This window comes from Callorhinus ursinus, unplaced genomic scaffold (genome assembly GCF_003265705.2).
Source record: "Callorhinus ursinus isolate GAN/ISIS: 27379988/994484 unplaced genomic scaffold, GSC_fseal_2.0 scaffold40, whole genome shotgun sequence".
Lineage (NCBI taxonomy): Eukaryota > Metazoa > Chordata > Mammalia > Carnivora > Otariidae > Callorhinus > Callorhinus ursinus.
Genome location: NW_027397102.1, coordinates 3,133,059 through 3,146,439, shown reverse-complemented (window position 1 = coordinate 3,146,439; position 13,381 = coordinate 3,133,059). Strand labels below are relative to the sequence as shown.

Sequence of the window (13,381 nt, the reverse complement as noted above, 5' to 3'; positions counted from 1 at the left end):
GATTAAGAAATTCTTTTCAAAATAAGTATCAGTTTACAAGGTGTCCAGACTGATTTGGATTTTAACCATTTTTCAAATAAAATAGATAGTATGATAGTATTAACTTTAATAAGACTTAAACAGAAGGTTAAGAAGTAAACAGTGTAGCCTTTACAGATTCACTTAACCTAAGGGATGGCGGGAGAAGAAAAAAAATACAAAGACACACCCATGTCCTAACAATGAAGAATAATGAAAATGTATTGAAGAATATAACCCTAATTTTTTTTTTACCTATCTTTTAAACACTTCCTGAAATACAGTATATCCCACACTCATAATCTTCAACAAGATCGTGTGGTGTAGTAGGTGGAATTTTAGAATAATGGGGATAAGAATATCTGATTTCTAGTTGTAAAACTTCTTTAACTGTCTGTGTGATTGTGCGCAAGTGACTTAACTATTCTGCCAACATTTTCTGATTCCTAAAATGAAAGGGTTGGATGAAATTTTCCCTGATTAATTCCAACACCAATTATCAATGATAGACTTGATGGTTTTACTAAAGAACACTATATTAACCATCCATTTATTCCTACTAGTAAGTTATAATACTAAGAAAACATGAAAATATGCATGTAATTTTTGTGTCATAATTTTGTAGGAAATTAACTTTGAGTTAGTAAATGCTGTGGGCCGGCTGTTATTCTAGCTCTGTTTTCTATATCTTGTTGATGCTGATAGGCTTTTCTGTTTCTAATATCAGCATTCTTCTAATAGGAGAATGTTTTTATTAAGGTAAATGAACAATTTTATTTTGTACTTTTAAATAGGGATTAATCATGGGCACAATGATTTAGATGCTGCTTACCTACTTATGTTTTTTTATTAAGAAATATATGTATCCATTATTTTATGAGATGGGGTGGGGTCCATAATGGATTGGTAAAGGCATACATTTTATTCATCAGCCATTTTTATAGTACATGATCATAGCAAGATTATGAAAGCATTTAAAAAATCTCTTTTAAAATGCTTTAATTCCTCTTTATTTATTTAGACTACTAATTTGTTTTCCTGTAAACCATGAGGACTCAAATGTTATTAAAAGGCTAATAATGTTTAATACATGCTATATTCTAATTTAATTATATACGTGATGAACCTTAATCTCATATTTAGCCACTAAATGAGAATGTCATTGAGGTATGATAATTTTATATTTGAGTTAGAACTTGTCAAAATATGAATATCATTTTCATCTTTTAAGTTGCTTGATTATATCTCTCTGTAACTGGCAAGTATTTTATTGGAAAGTCTATTTAATTCCATCTTGTATATGTGATTACAAAATACAACCCTGTTCAGTACTTTTGAGAAGAATTTTATCTTGAACATGTTTTTCTTTATACTTATTTCAATGTGCCTTTATAAAATATATCATTAATAACTTGTTTCATTTTCACCATACCAAAGAGGTATCTAATACCCACGATGGGCATACAAATACCTTCTGGAACTATTTTAGCATAGATAATGTATTTGAGAATATTTGAATTTGCACTAAGCAACTTTTAAAAATTTATTTGTGGATCATGATTAAGTCTTGGAGTTATATTTACCAATTTCACATTTTTGAGTAGGTTGTATTTTAGTACATAGCATATTGTAATTGTGTGTAAATTTGTACACAATTGTGTAATTGTGTATAAATTGTGTATACATTTCATATGCTTTAACTTTTTAGCAGTGTTAATACATTTTCAGTATTGACGTTTATGGAGAGGTAAATAGTGTATTAATGCCAATGCTTAAGTATTTGGATGCAATAAATTTCTATAAAACTTTTTTCTTGTTCAAGCATTTAATTTTAATTATAATGCATCTTTTCATGAAAGTTGAAAGAATTTGTTAAAATCAAGGTATGGAGGGTAGTTTGTAGCCAAAGAAGTTTTGATATTTCTGATATTGAGGAAGTAAATACTTTATAATTCCCTAAACATATATATTTACATATATTTATGGGAAAGTTTTGCAGTGGATTTCGCTACTGTTTCTGTCTTTTCTGTTTTTAAAGCTATAACAGTTTTTGAGGTCATTTAAAAAACTTAGCCATGTCCTAAATACTTTAGTATGTGTGAATATATAAATTTGGTATTTAGCATACTGTTATACAGCATCATTCATATTTGAAAGTAAATGTATGCTATTGTGAGATAGAGTGGTCTAACTTGTAAATTAATTTCTGTTTAATTGCATTTATTTAATAAACAATGAAAAAACATAGGTTGACAGTTTAACTTTTTTTTGGTTGAACTTTTTAGAAAAAATGTAAATAGTAGACTAACTTTATAGTTTGAATTTTGTATAATTGGGAATTTACTTAGAATTTTCTAGCTTAGACTTTATGTACTTTTTGAAAGGGATAATAATATGAAATAGTTTGTCAGGTTATTTAAATTAGACATGTAATTTTAAAGTCAGCTGTTTGAATTTGCCATTATGTTAATGTTGCCTTTCAGATACCTATTGTGTTTTAAATTGGTTCTTTCATTGAAAAAATATTCATTTATGTAATTTTTTTATTATGGTTGCATTTCTACAGTTATCTGGCATTGAAAATACAGTATGAATTGGTAAAAGGGATATTTTGACCAGACATTTTCTAATATCCTATATTTGAATACCTACACTGTGAATTAGCTTGAGTGGTAAGATGTTAGTTTGTTCAAGTTTAACAGTGTTAGTGTTGAGGATCGTTAAACCAGGCTTGTCTTTAGAGGTTGCATACTAAATCAGTGAGGAGTCCATTCTCTCCGAAAAAGAATTCTTTTCAGTATGTTATTTGTAGATTTTTTTCTAAGTATTCTTTTTTATTCCAATTTTGACTAAAAGCTGAGATTTTTTTAATATGGATACCCTCCCCTGGAACACACATACAAATATTTACCTTATATTTGAAGAACGCTTAATTGGGTCTAACAATACTCCATAGTTTTCTCATAATTTCTTTCTCAGTGGGGCTAAGTACTTATTACATAGAAGCAAAATTTGATGTGGAGATTGCTTGAAGGAATTGCCCATTGTTAATAGAAGTTCTACTTAATTATAGTGGGACTACACTGTAGCCTTAAAAATTTCCAATTATTTTTTTATTTGGTAATACTTTACTTTTCAACTGGAAAACATACAAATGATTGTTTTTTCCCTACTAGCTTGGTGGGGGTATTCTGTTGATGAAGATTCTGTACTATTAATTCAGCATATTTTCAGAAGTAATTAATTGTTCCTGGATGTTGTTCATGCTAATGAAGATATTTAATGATTGTTTACCTGATTTCAGCAATGTTTAATGGGTTGAGTATATCTCAAGTCCCTTCAACAAGACTCCATTTGGTTTCCATTTTAAACACTTTTCAGAATGTTCATCTTCTACACGTGTCTTTATTCTTTATACGAATTTGCTAAATCTGGAATAATTTTTTCTCTGTGAAATGTTTTTTTTTTCCATGGTGGTCCTGTTTGGTTACCAAAATTGCTTTGGTTCTCCTTTATTGTTTTGAAAAACCTGAAGCATTTTACTTGTTTTTATGTTTGAGTAAGGGTTTTAAATTCCTGGCAATTTTAAGGTAACTCTTTTTCAATTTACTTTGTTTTTATAGTGCAGGTAAGTATTGTAAGTCATTTAAGTATATATAGGTGTCTAGTCTGTATATAGGATCCATAATGAAACTGGTTGCAGTTGCCATAAGATCTCTTTCTTACGCTAGAATTTTCAGCAAGGAAATAAATATGATCAGTAGTGGTGATCTCTCTGCTTAAGGTTTAAACATTATATCTAGCCTTCCTTTCCTGTTCTCTGTTCTTTGGTGATATTGGGACTTTTAGAGAATGGAAAATAGCCCCCCCACCCCTGCAAAGGGAGTTTGTATTTTCTAGTGTTAGCAAAAAATGATTCATTTTTCTGACTTAATATATGTCTCCTTTGTCTTTAGCTTTGAAGTTTATAAATAAAAATGAGTCAATCCTGTTTTTACCTTTCAAGTATAAGAAAATATTAAACTAGTTCTTTAATGTGATCAAATTTTCTAAGTTTATATCAATGTTAATGAAGTTTTTCTTGTTAAAATTTCCTCTAAAACTGCTTTGGATTTTGTATAAAATCAGGGAATGCACATTTTGTAATTTGAGTTTATTCAAACATTATAGCTTACATATAAATTGTTAATAAACTGTGGGTATTTCATACAGCTTTATTTCTACTTCTAAGATTTTTTTAAAAAAGTTACTTGATACTAATTTTCCTGATACCCTCACTAAAAAGAAACCAGTGCTGGTTTTCATTAATAGCAAACATTGTAGGACATATGACTAACAAGTGTTTCAAACCATTGTTTAGCTTTTTGATTATTCAGTTACATCATCATCTCATAAACTCCACCATTTTTGGGTACAGATCATTATGCCTTAGTCATTTTTTTATAGAAGGTTCATATCAAGAATACTACTTTTGAACTAAGGAGTTAAAAAAATGCTAATCCAGATTTTGAAGATGAGGAATTCCATAGTAATTCTATGAAATATTTCAGGTTTTTTTAAAACATTTTTTTTAATTTAAATTCATTTAGTTAACATATAATGTATTATTGGTTTCAGAGGTACAGGCCTGTGATTCTTCAGTCTTATATAATAAATACCCAGTGCTCATTACATCACATGCCCTCCTTAGTGTCCATCAACCAGTTTGGAATATTTGTTTTTATTCTTAACCCTGAAGTATATAACATTTGTTAATGCCTCACACTTTATTAGAAGAATATGGGTTCACCATCTTGTTTTCACAAAAAGTTTTTAACATTCTTTGGCTGTAGTCATTTGAGTTCTTTTACATATCAACATTTTGAATATGGTATGATATTTTAGCCTAGCATATACATAGATACTTGTTTTGTGTCTCTAAAGGGTATGCATTTAAACCTATAATCTTATTCCGGATTCTCTGTTTAAAAGAAAAAGAATTCTCTGTTTAAACTAATTCTGTTGTAGTATTGTACACAAAATGTAAGCAGTTTTTTAATTTGTCATCTTTGTGCATGGATGCACCATAGTTTTTGGCCTTCTAAAATTGTATTTTTTATTTAACAATTTTCTTCAAACCTGTTTTCAGAACCTCTTAAAAGATAAAACAGTAGATTATAGGGATATATCTGAGATGACCTGTCAAGTGCATTTTAGAGATGGAGCATACTGGACTAAAGATGTAACTTTTTAAAAATTTTTTAAAAACTGAAGCTTCAATTCTTTCATTTCTAAATGCATATTTGGAAATCAATAAAATACAGTTATCTTTAAGAATGTGACTGTAGTAGATTCACCAAGTACTCATAAGCATAGTAGTAGTAAATGAGTAGAGACTATAGCACTGGCATAGTAAAATTAAGAGAATATTGGGATTCAGGATCTTAGGTCCTACTTCTCGCTTTGCCACTAACTAGCTTTGTTTCTTTGGCCACAACATTTTCCCTTGCTAAGCCTGTTTCCTCATCTGTAAAATGACAGTATTGGGACTCTAAGGTCCCTTTTTCTAGCTGTAAAATTTCGTGTTGCTTTTGTAATGGCTGTTTCTCTAAAAACCTCCATGGTGCAACAGATCCCTCTCTTTCTTGATTGCTCCTATTTTAGAAATTTAATGTTTTGAATTATTGATTTATGTACCAGCAAGAGGTAGTTTACTTTCTTTCCCTGTTTGAGTGCTTACACAAGGAACATTATGCATTTCCTTTCTAGATAGGATCAGAATAACTAAAGGCTTTCATGGCTCTCTCTCTCTCTTTCTCTCTCTCTCCCCCTCTCCCCCTCTCCCTCTCTCTTTTTCCTGCTTGGGTGTTCGTCTTTGCATTGTTGGGCTGATTCCTTATTTTATTTTTGCTTCCTTTTAGTAGATGAAGGTGTAAGGGGTAATAAGACATTATCTTGGTATTATGTGCTTTAGAAGCCTTAGCTTGTTTGGGTTTTGGGATTCTATTATTCTCTCATGCACCATTTCCGATCATTGTTTTTTTGTGGGTTTTTACCCTTCCTCCCATATTGTTTTGCTTTCTCCCCCTCTCCCTTCCCTCCCTTTCAGGAAAATGGAGGAGTGGCTCCATTACTTCCAGCTCTGCCCAGGTTTTCTGCCACAGAGTGGCACAGCCTGTGTCTCTAATGCTTCTGATAGAGTCGTGACTGCTTTGGATGCTACACCTGCCCCAAGATGTAATATTGAGCATTGAGATTCCAGGGGGGCAGTACCTTGTTGCCTGGATGATTTTCTCAGAAACGTCCTGGAAAGCCTCAAGAAAGGAAACTTCAGAGCAAACAGAAATCAACTAGGGATCATGACTATACATCCATCACATGCATACCAGCACGGGTCCAGCCGAGGCCTCCAAAATGATGCTTTGCCAGCCTCAGCTGGTTCTCGAGTGATGATGTCCTTGAAGTCTCTGTGGCCCGTGACTCAAGAGTTAAGGTAGTGGAGTTTCCCTTAAAGCATCTCACAGCAGGCTTTGTAGATGGGACACATCTCACCTCAACATGTTTGCTGACTACTCAGGTTGAAGGTCAGCCTCAGCCCTTAGGTCCTTCAAATTAAGTTCTAACTTTGAGGTGTAGGTTACATGGTAGGCTAGGTTTATGATACAGTGTGTCTTTGACATAGGGACTTGAGCCATCAGTCATGCAAAATGATTTAAGTTTATTCTTTTTTATGGCTTAATATACATGGCTATACATTAGGTTTTCCATTGGTCAAAAGTGTTAGAGGGCAAATCTAAACCATCTTAGGGAGGTAAAGCTAAGGGAATCTCCATCACTCTGTATGTAACTTTTCAGTTTGGAGAAAAATGACCATTCTCTGAATTTTGTAATTTTTTTCCTACTTCTAAAGTGATTGTGATTGTTCTATATATTATGTTCTTAATGAAGGTTGTTGATTGACAAATCATGTAATTTTTCAGTGTATGGATCTCATTTAATTTTCCATGATTTATTATGTAATTTCACAGTTGATATAAAATTGTATCTTATTTTCTCATGTGTATCATATTAGTTTTTTCATGACAGTCTAGAACTTTGAGTATGAATTAGGTAGTTTTACATATTTTGACCTTCCATTTAGTAGACATATTCTTAGGAGTCTAGAGTTTGAAAGAAGAAAAATTTTATGGTTTCTTAAAATTAACCAAGTCTTTACAGATAATATAGAATTTTAGACTTTTTTTGAACTTGTAAATACAAACTGAAATCGGGTGATTGAAGTAACCTTTAGTGTAACTAAATTAGTACTTGTATTTTTATTGGTTATTATTGTACTACCCAAATGGTTATATAAGATCTTGTAACTGCAAGTGAACTATGTTTTTCTATTTGCAATCTATTATTCAACACTTTACATTTATGTGTGTGTGTAATACACACACACACATTCCAAAACAGTGGTTTTACCCAAATTGGTTCAAGAAAGTTTCTCCTTGTCCATGGGAAATGACAAATGTAGTGTGTATTAAAGATGATGTTAGAGAGTTTTTCTAGACAGATGCTTTTATTAAATTTAAAGAACCACCCTTCATTCTGAAACTGTTTCCTAATTTGTGGAGGGTGTGTTGAAATAGTCTATTTTATAAAATGGTGAAAATAAACAGTTTTGGCTTTAAATTTTTATTCTTGGCAAAATGAGAAGTTGACAACCCTATATTATTCTCCACTTAAAAAAGTTTACTGTGTACAATCCAAGTGAGCAAACCACTGATCTAGAAATGTAATAACAACACTTTATAGCTCAACTCCAGTAGGATTTAAATTGGAGTGATCTAATCTTCACTTTATTGAAACACAAATCAGATCAAAAACCCACAAAAAAGCAAACTCATCTGTGGTTTCCTTTACCACTTGGTAACTCTGTGTTGTCTAAATATTTCTAATGTGTTTGTTTAGGGAAGGAAGCACCAAAAGGCTTAAATATAAGTATTTATGAAGTGATTACCTATTTTGCTTCAGTTTGTTTTGGTGCCTTTGCCTATATATCTTTGTATAAAACTAGTATTGAACAGTCTCCCTTTCAAATAAAATTACCAAGTCATTAACATCTTCTACCATTGAGTGAATCTTGACTGAAATGTGAGTGTATGTTAAGAAATCTAAAGAAGGGTTTCAAATCCAAAAATAACAGAAGTTCCATAATTCCAGCTGTAAGTTTTTGACTGAGCTAGAGAGTTAATCTTGATTGCAGAGTGGATGTTTATCCCATAAGAGTTAGTATTAGTTCATGGAAAACTGAGAATCATGCTGCCTTCGTTTTGAACCTTTCTATAAGGTATTCCTTTGTTACTGTGATTTATAAATTTATATCACAAAGACACTCCAGGTGCAAAACACCTCCTCTTACACAAAAGCTGCATGATTGCTTTTATTTTACATTTTCAGATGTTTTCCTTTAGCATAAACATGGAGAGTTATTAGGATTATATTTTATTTTAACATAAGATGACATTAAAGAAGTATCTTCTCATGCTTTTAGTAGTTGATTTTTCCATTAACAAATTGGTCTGTGAGGAACATCTTGAGAAATTTTGGTATGAGTGAGGCTACTGCACTGTCTACTTTTTTGGAAAGTGAAGACTCATTTATGGTATTTTGTGTTCTTTTACCATGTGTATAATTAATAGCACTCATGTCCCTTCTCTTATCTGCCCTAGTTTGAATATTATTAGGGATTTCTGATTGCTTCAATACTTAGTATATGGTATATGCTTTCATTTCATTTACAGAATTTATGAATTAAATTGAAATTTAAGTGCCAGAAATATTATTCACCAGTTTGAGGCACTGTTTGATAAGAAAGTGCCTCAACCTTGATTTTCTAAGAATACGTTTTGCTTTGAATAATCTTCTCATGTGGAGTTTTGTCTTGGAATGCCATTTGTCTGAATAAGTTGATTTATTATGTGGGCCTATCTCATACTGTAGTTGTTGGATGATGGCAGCAGAGCAAATACAGGATTGGAAGATTATGCAGCATGAAATTGCAATTGGTCAAAATAGTAGAAATGTCCCTCAGATTTTTAAATAAATTGCAGAAGTATTTAGAATTGGAAAAAAAATCAGTGCTAAGAGCATTTTCAAAAGTTTTGGTTGGTAGCTTAGGTTAAAACATGGTTTTGGTAGTCTTTTATTGACAGTATAAAATCTTTTTGCACATTTATTTCTATTTTGATAGAAGTTTTTTTTAAAATTTGTTACACTTCACCACCAAATATATAGTTTTTTTTACTGTCTTTTTACTCAAGAATTGCCAAGAAGATGCTTTTAGAAGAAATTAAAGCCAATCTTTCCTCTGATGAGGATGGATCTTCAGATGATGAACCAGAAGAAGGGAAAAAAAGAACTGGAAAACACAATGAAGAAAACCCAGGAGATGAGGGTGAGCTCCAAAGAGAAGTGTAGGATGTCATAACTTGATTGTTTGACCAGTTCAGTCTTTGAGGACTATTTGACCATGAAATTTCATAATATATGTATTTGGAGTTTATTGATATTTAAAACTTTGCTACTACTTTTACTCCTTTTGAGTATCTGGTAATAATTGTGCACATTTTGTCAGTTATTGCCAATAAACATGACTTTTAAAGCAAAATATTTTTTACCTTTTAAAAAATCTACAAATGATATTTAGATTTAAAAAATATTGGTGATATTTAATCAGTATTTAATCATAGTAATAGATCAAGTCTGATGTATGAGGTTGCCTGGTATTGCCAGTGATATCAAAGTAAGTGCAAGCTCTGATCTTTTTCATAAATCTTGATAATTTTCAACGAACAAAATAGTTTTATAAAACATTTTAAAGGGAAAAAAGTCTGAAGGCTTTACTGATTCATTTTCTCCATTTAGAAGCAAAAAATCAAGTCAATTCTGAATCAGATTCAGATTCTGAAGAATCTAAGAAGCCAAGATACAGACATAGGCTTTTGAGGCACAAACTCACTGTGAGTGATGGAGAATCTGGAGAAGAAAAAAAGATGAAGCCTAAAGAACACAAAGAAGCCAAAGGCAGAAATAGAAGGAAAGGTAAGACATTTTAATTCTGAATGTAAGGAATATACTGTTTTTTGTTTTTTTTTAAAGAGAGGGAGGGGGTACCTGGGTGGCTCAGTCAGTTAAGCATCTGCCTTCGGCTCAGATCATGATCCTGGAGTCCCAGGATCAAGTCCTGCATCAGGCTCCCTGCCCAGTGGGGTGTCTGCTTCTCCCTCTCACCCTTCCCCCTCCTGTGCTTTCTTTCTCTCTCTCAAATAAGTAAATAAAATCTTTTAAAAAAAGAGAGGGAGGGAGAGAGAAAGAGGAGGAGGGGAAAGGGAGAAGGAGAGAGAAAATCCCAAGGAGACTCCATGCTCAGTGTGGAGCCCGACATGGGGCTTGGTCTCTCGACCCTGCGATCATGACCTGAGCTGAAATCAAAAGTCAGACACTTAACTGACTGAGCCACCCAGGTGCCCCAGGAACATATTGGTTTTATAAACTAATTATAGTAATGAAATTTAAATGTACCTGGACCAGCTATATTAAGTGAATATCAGCACACTGGTAACAATTGTTCTCTTACATGAGAGTGAAATAAAGAATTTAGAGTGGGAAGAGAACCCAGAAACTTGAGAGATGACACAAAGAATATTTTTAACCTTTGGTAGTCATACACACTTAGATTAAAAAGATAAATATGACAAATAAGATATACTTAAAGCCTATGTAGACAATATACGATTGCTTGTAACTGCAGGAAGAAATAATGCTTTCCTAAGGAAGGATAGAAGATGCAATTAATTTGGGTAGATTTATTATATGCAAAGCTTGTATGTAGTCAGATTAAATTTTCATTACATTAAAAGTCTGAATCCTTCTGCAGTGAGTGCTTACCTATTTCCAGCATCATGGTAAACACTGAGAATACAAAAATGAATAACAAAATCATTGTCTTGTATGGTGGTTTTCAGCCTGGCTACACATGTGGATTATTTGGGGGATTTTGAAATATACATAAGACAGGACTCCATCCCAAGCCAATTACAGCATAATTGGTGGTGGTGAGACCTAGGTATCCATATATTTTATAAAGCACCTCTGACATGATTCTGATATGTAGCCAGGATTGGCGTCAGTAGTTTTGTAAGAATTATTGACATTAATATTATATGAAATTATAGCACTATGAGGGATGTCTTCTATAACAGAGGTATTGTATAGTGTGGCACAAAGGAAGATTTCTTTATCTTCTTGGGGGATGGCAGTTATCCCCAGAGACGACTTCACAAAGATGAGTTTCACTCAGCAGACCAAGTTGTAATTGAGGAGCAGATAGATGTGAAGATTTATAATATAAATGGGGAAAAGCTTTAGAAGCCTCTGCAAAATGTTTGGCACATGGTGGGCAGGATACAGTTAACATGGTATAGCTGGACTATAGGAGGGAATAGGGAAAGTAACAGCAGGAAATGAAACTGGGGGAAGACAGACACCAACTGTGGGAGACACTTGTAAACTTTTTTTCTCAAACTGGAGTACTTGGCAGTGGACCCATGGGTACATGAGGCTGTAGAGTAAACATTGCACCCCTCTTTGGTGTGCTCATTTTACTTGAACATTGGGGGAGAGCATTCTTTAAGTAATCACAAGTATATGGAAAAATTGAATGTGAAATTTTCTTGAACATTTTGGCTAACAAAATGTTCAGAGAAACTTTGGTTTCTTGGGGCAGATTTTGAAAACTTTACTGCCAAACTCCTGGAGGGCAAATAAACTCTTTTTTGCCACTAGGAATAGAAACACATTTTTGAAAGTGGCTGAGAAGTACAGTAGGCTCTATAGGCTGGAGAGTTATAGAAAGTTCCCTTTATTTTTTAATTTTAAAAATTATTTCTATTTTTGATTTTTTTGAATTGTAGCTGTTTTGAGATATAATTCACAAACCATACAAGTTTGCCTGTTTACAGTGTACAATTTAACTGTTTTTAGTATATTCACAGAGGAATACCACCACTTTTTAAAACAACTTTAATGTATACTCTACATACAGACAAGGACACATTTTATAAGCAGACATCTTGATGAACATGTGTGGCACAGGACATTCATTACTAGTACTCATGAATCACAGCCGCAGCCCAACTACTCATTGTTCCCATTGAGAGATTTTAACCAAGAATATAATATGACCAGATTAGTTGCCTGTTATTCTGTGATACTCAGAGCTTAGATTTACACCTATTTGGAGGATACTGCTATAGTTCATACCAAGTGCGATTGAAGAGGAGAATTGACTTTGGTCATATAGAGACTGAATTGTTAGTTCTTGTTAAATGATGTGAAAGAGAGAAGTCTGTGATGACTATCAGGTGTTTGGAGTTGTCATGGTATATGTATAATATGACAGAAGTAATGAGATGGCCTAGTAGAGCCTGTAATGTGCAGATGAAGGGCTAAGGAAAGAATCTTGGAATCCTGAATATTTAAAGGGCTGTTGAGCAGCAGTTATTCATTAAAGAGGAAGGGGATGACTTCCCCCCATGCACATATACTTAATATGTCAAGGACATTTTCATAATAATACATCATTTTGTGAATGGTTAATTTACACATTTCCTTGCAGCATGACTACAAGCTTGTCTTTCAGATTCTATAAAGAACTGAGCAATTTAAGCAGGTTACATAACTTAACATGATTCCTGTGCATCTTCAACAAAAGGGGAAATACTGATTTTGCCTCTGAGGGCTCAGTTCAGAATATAGAGTCCTTTAGTAGGCACAGTTACATTTGAAATATTTTATTAAAACGTAAGTTTTTTGTGACCTGACCTGTTTCCACTGGCCTCTTCTGTGGGTAATTTATTACCCAAGTGTTTTTTTTTCCCTAAGATTTTATTTATTTATTTGACAGAGACAGAGATAGTGAGAGCAGGAACACAAGCAGGGGGAGTGGGAGAGGGAGAAGCAGGCTTCCTGCCAAGCAGGGAGCCCGATGTGGGACTCCATCCCAGCACCCTGGGATCACGACCTGAGCCGAAGGCAGATGCTTAACGACTGAGCCACCCAGGCGCCCTACCCAAGTGTTTTTTCATTTGTTTGTGAAAGAGGGAGTAAACCAAAATCCCATCATATTTATGTTTCTAATATGGATTATGATCATAGTGATTGATACTACATTTAAAGTTGCATGATTTTCCAAGTTTTGCAAACTCCAATATGCCTATGTTGTCTGGAAACTTAAGTTAGGCAGTGGGGAGAAATCAAGAGAGTAGCTGACTTAGTAAATCAGGGGCAACATGTGAACTTACAGTTTCCACCTGAATTAGTAAAAGGTTATAATAGT

General features: G+C 33.1%; 1 protein-coding gene across 9 annotated transcripts in view; it reads left to right on the top strand.

The window, feature by feature from the left end:
• Nucleotides 1-13,381, top strand: part of ATRX (ATRX chromatin remodeler) — a 297,464-nt gene that overhangs the window by 111,667 nt on the left and 172,416 nt on the right. For 8 of the 9 annotated variants that reach the window (XM_025883129.2, XM_073880898.1, XM_073880897.1 and 5 more), the window contains 2 exons: nucleotides 9,306-9,439; nucleotides 9,910-10,086. In XM_025883129.2, coding sequence (XP_025738914.1) covers nucleotides 9,306-9,439; nucleotides 9,910-10,086 — 311 coding nt within the window. The remainder of the gene's footprint in view (nucleotides 1-9,305; nucleotides 9,440-9,909; nucleotides 10,087-13,381) is intronic. The other variant, XM_073880895.1, reaches the window with a different exon arrangement.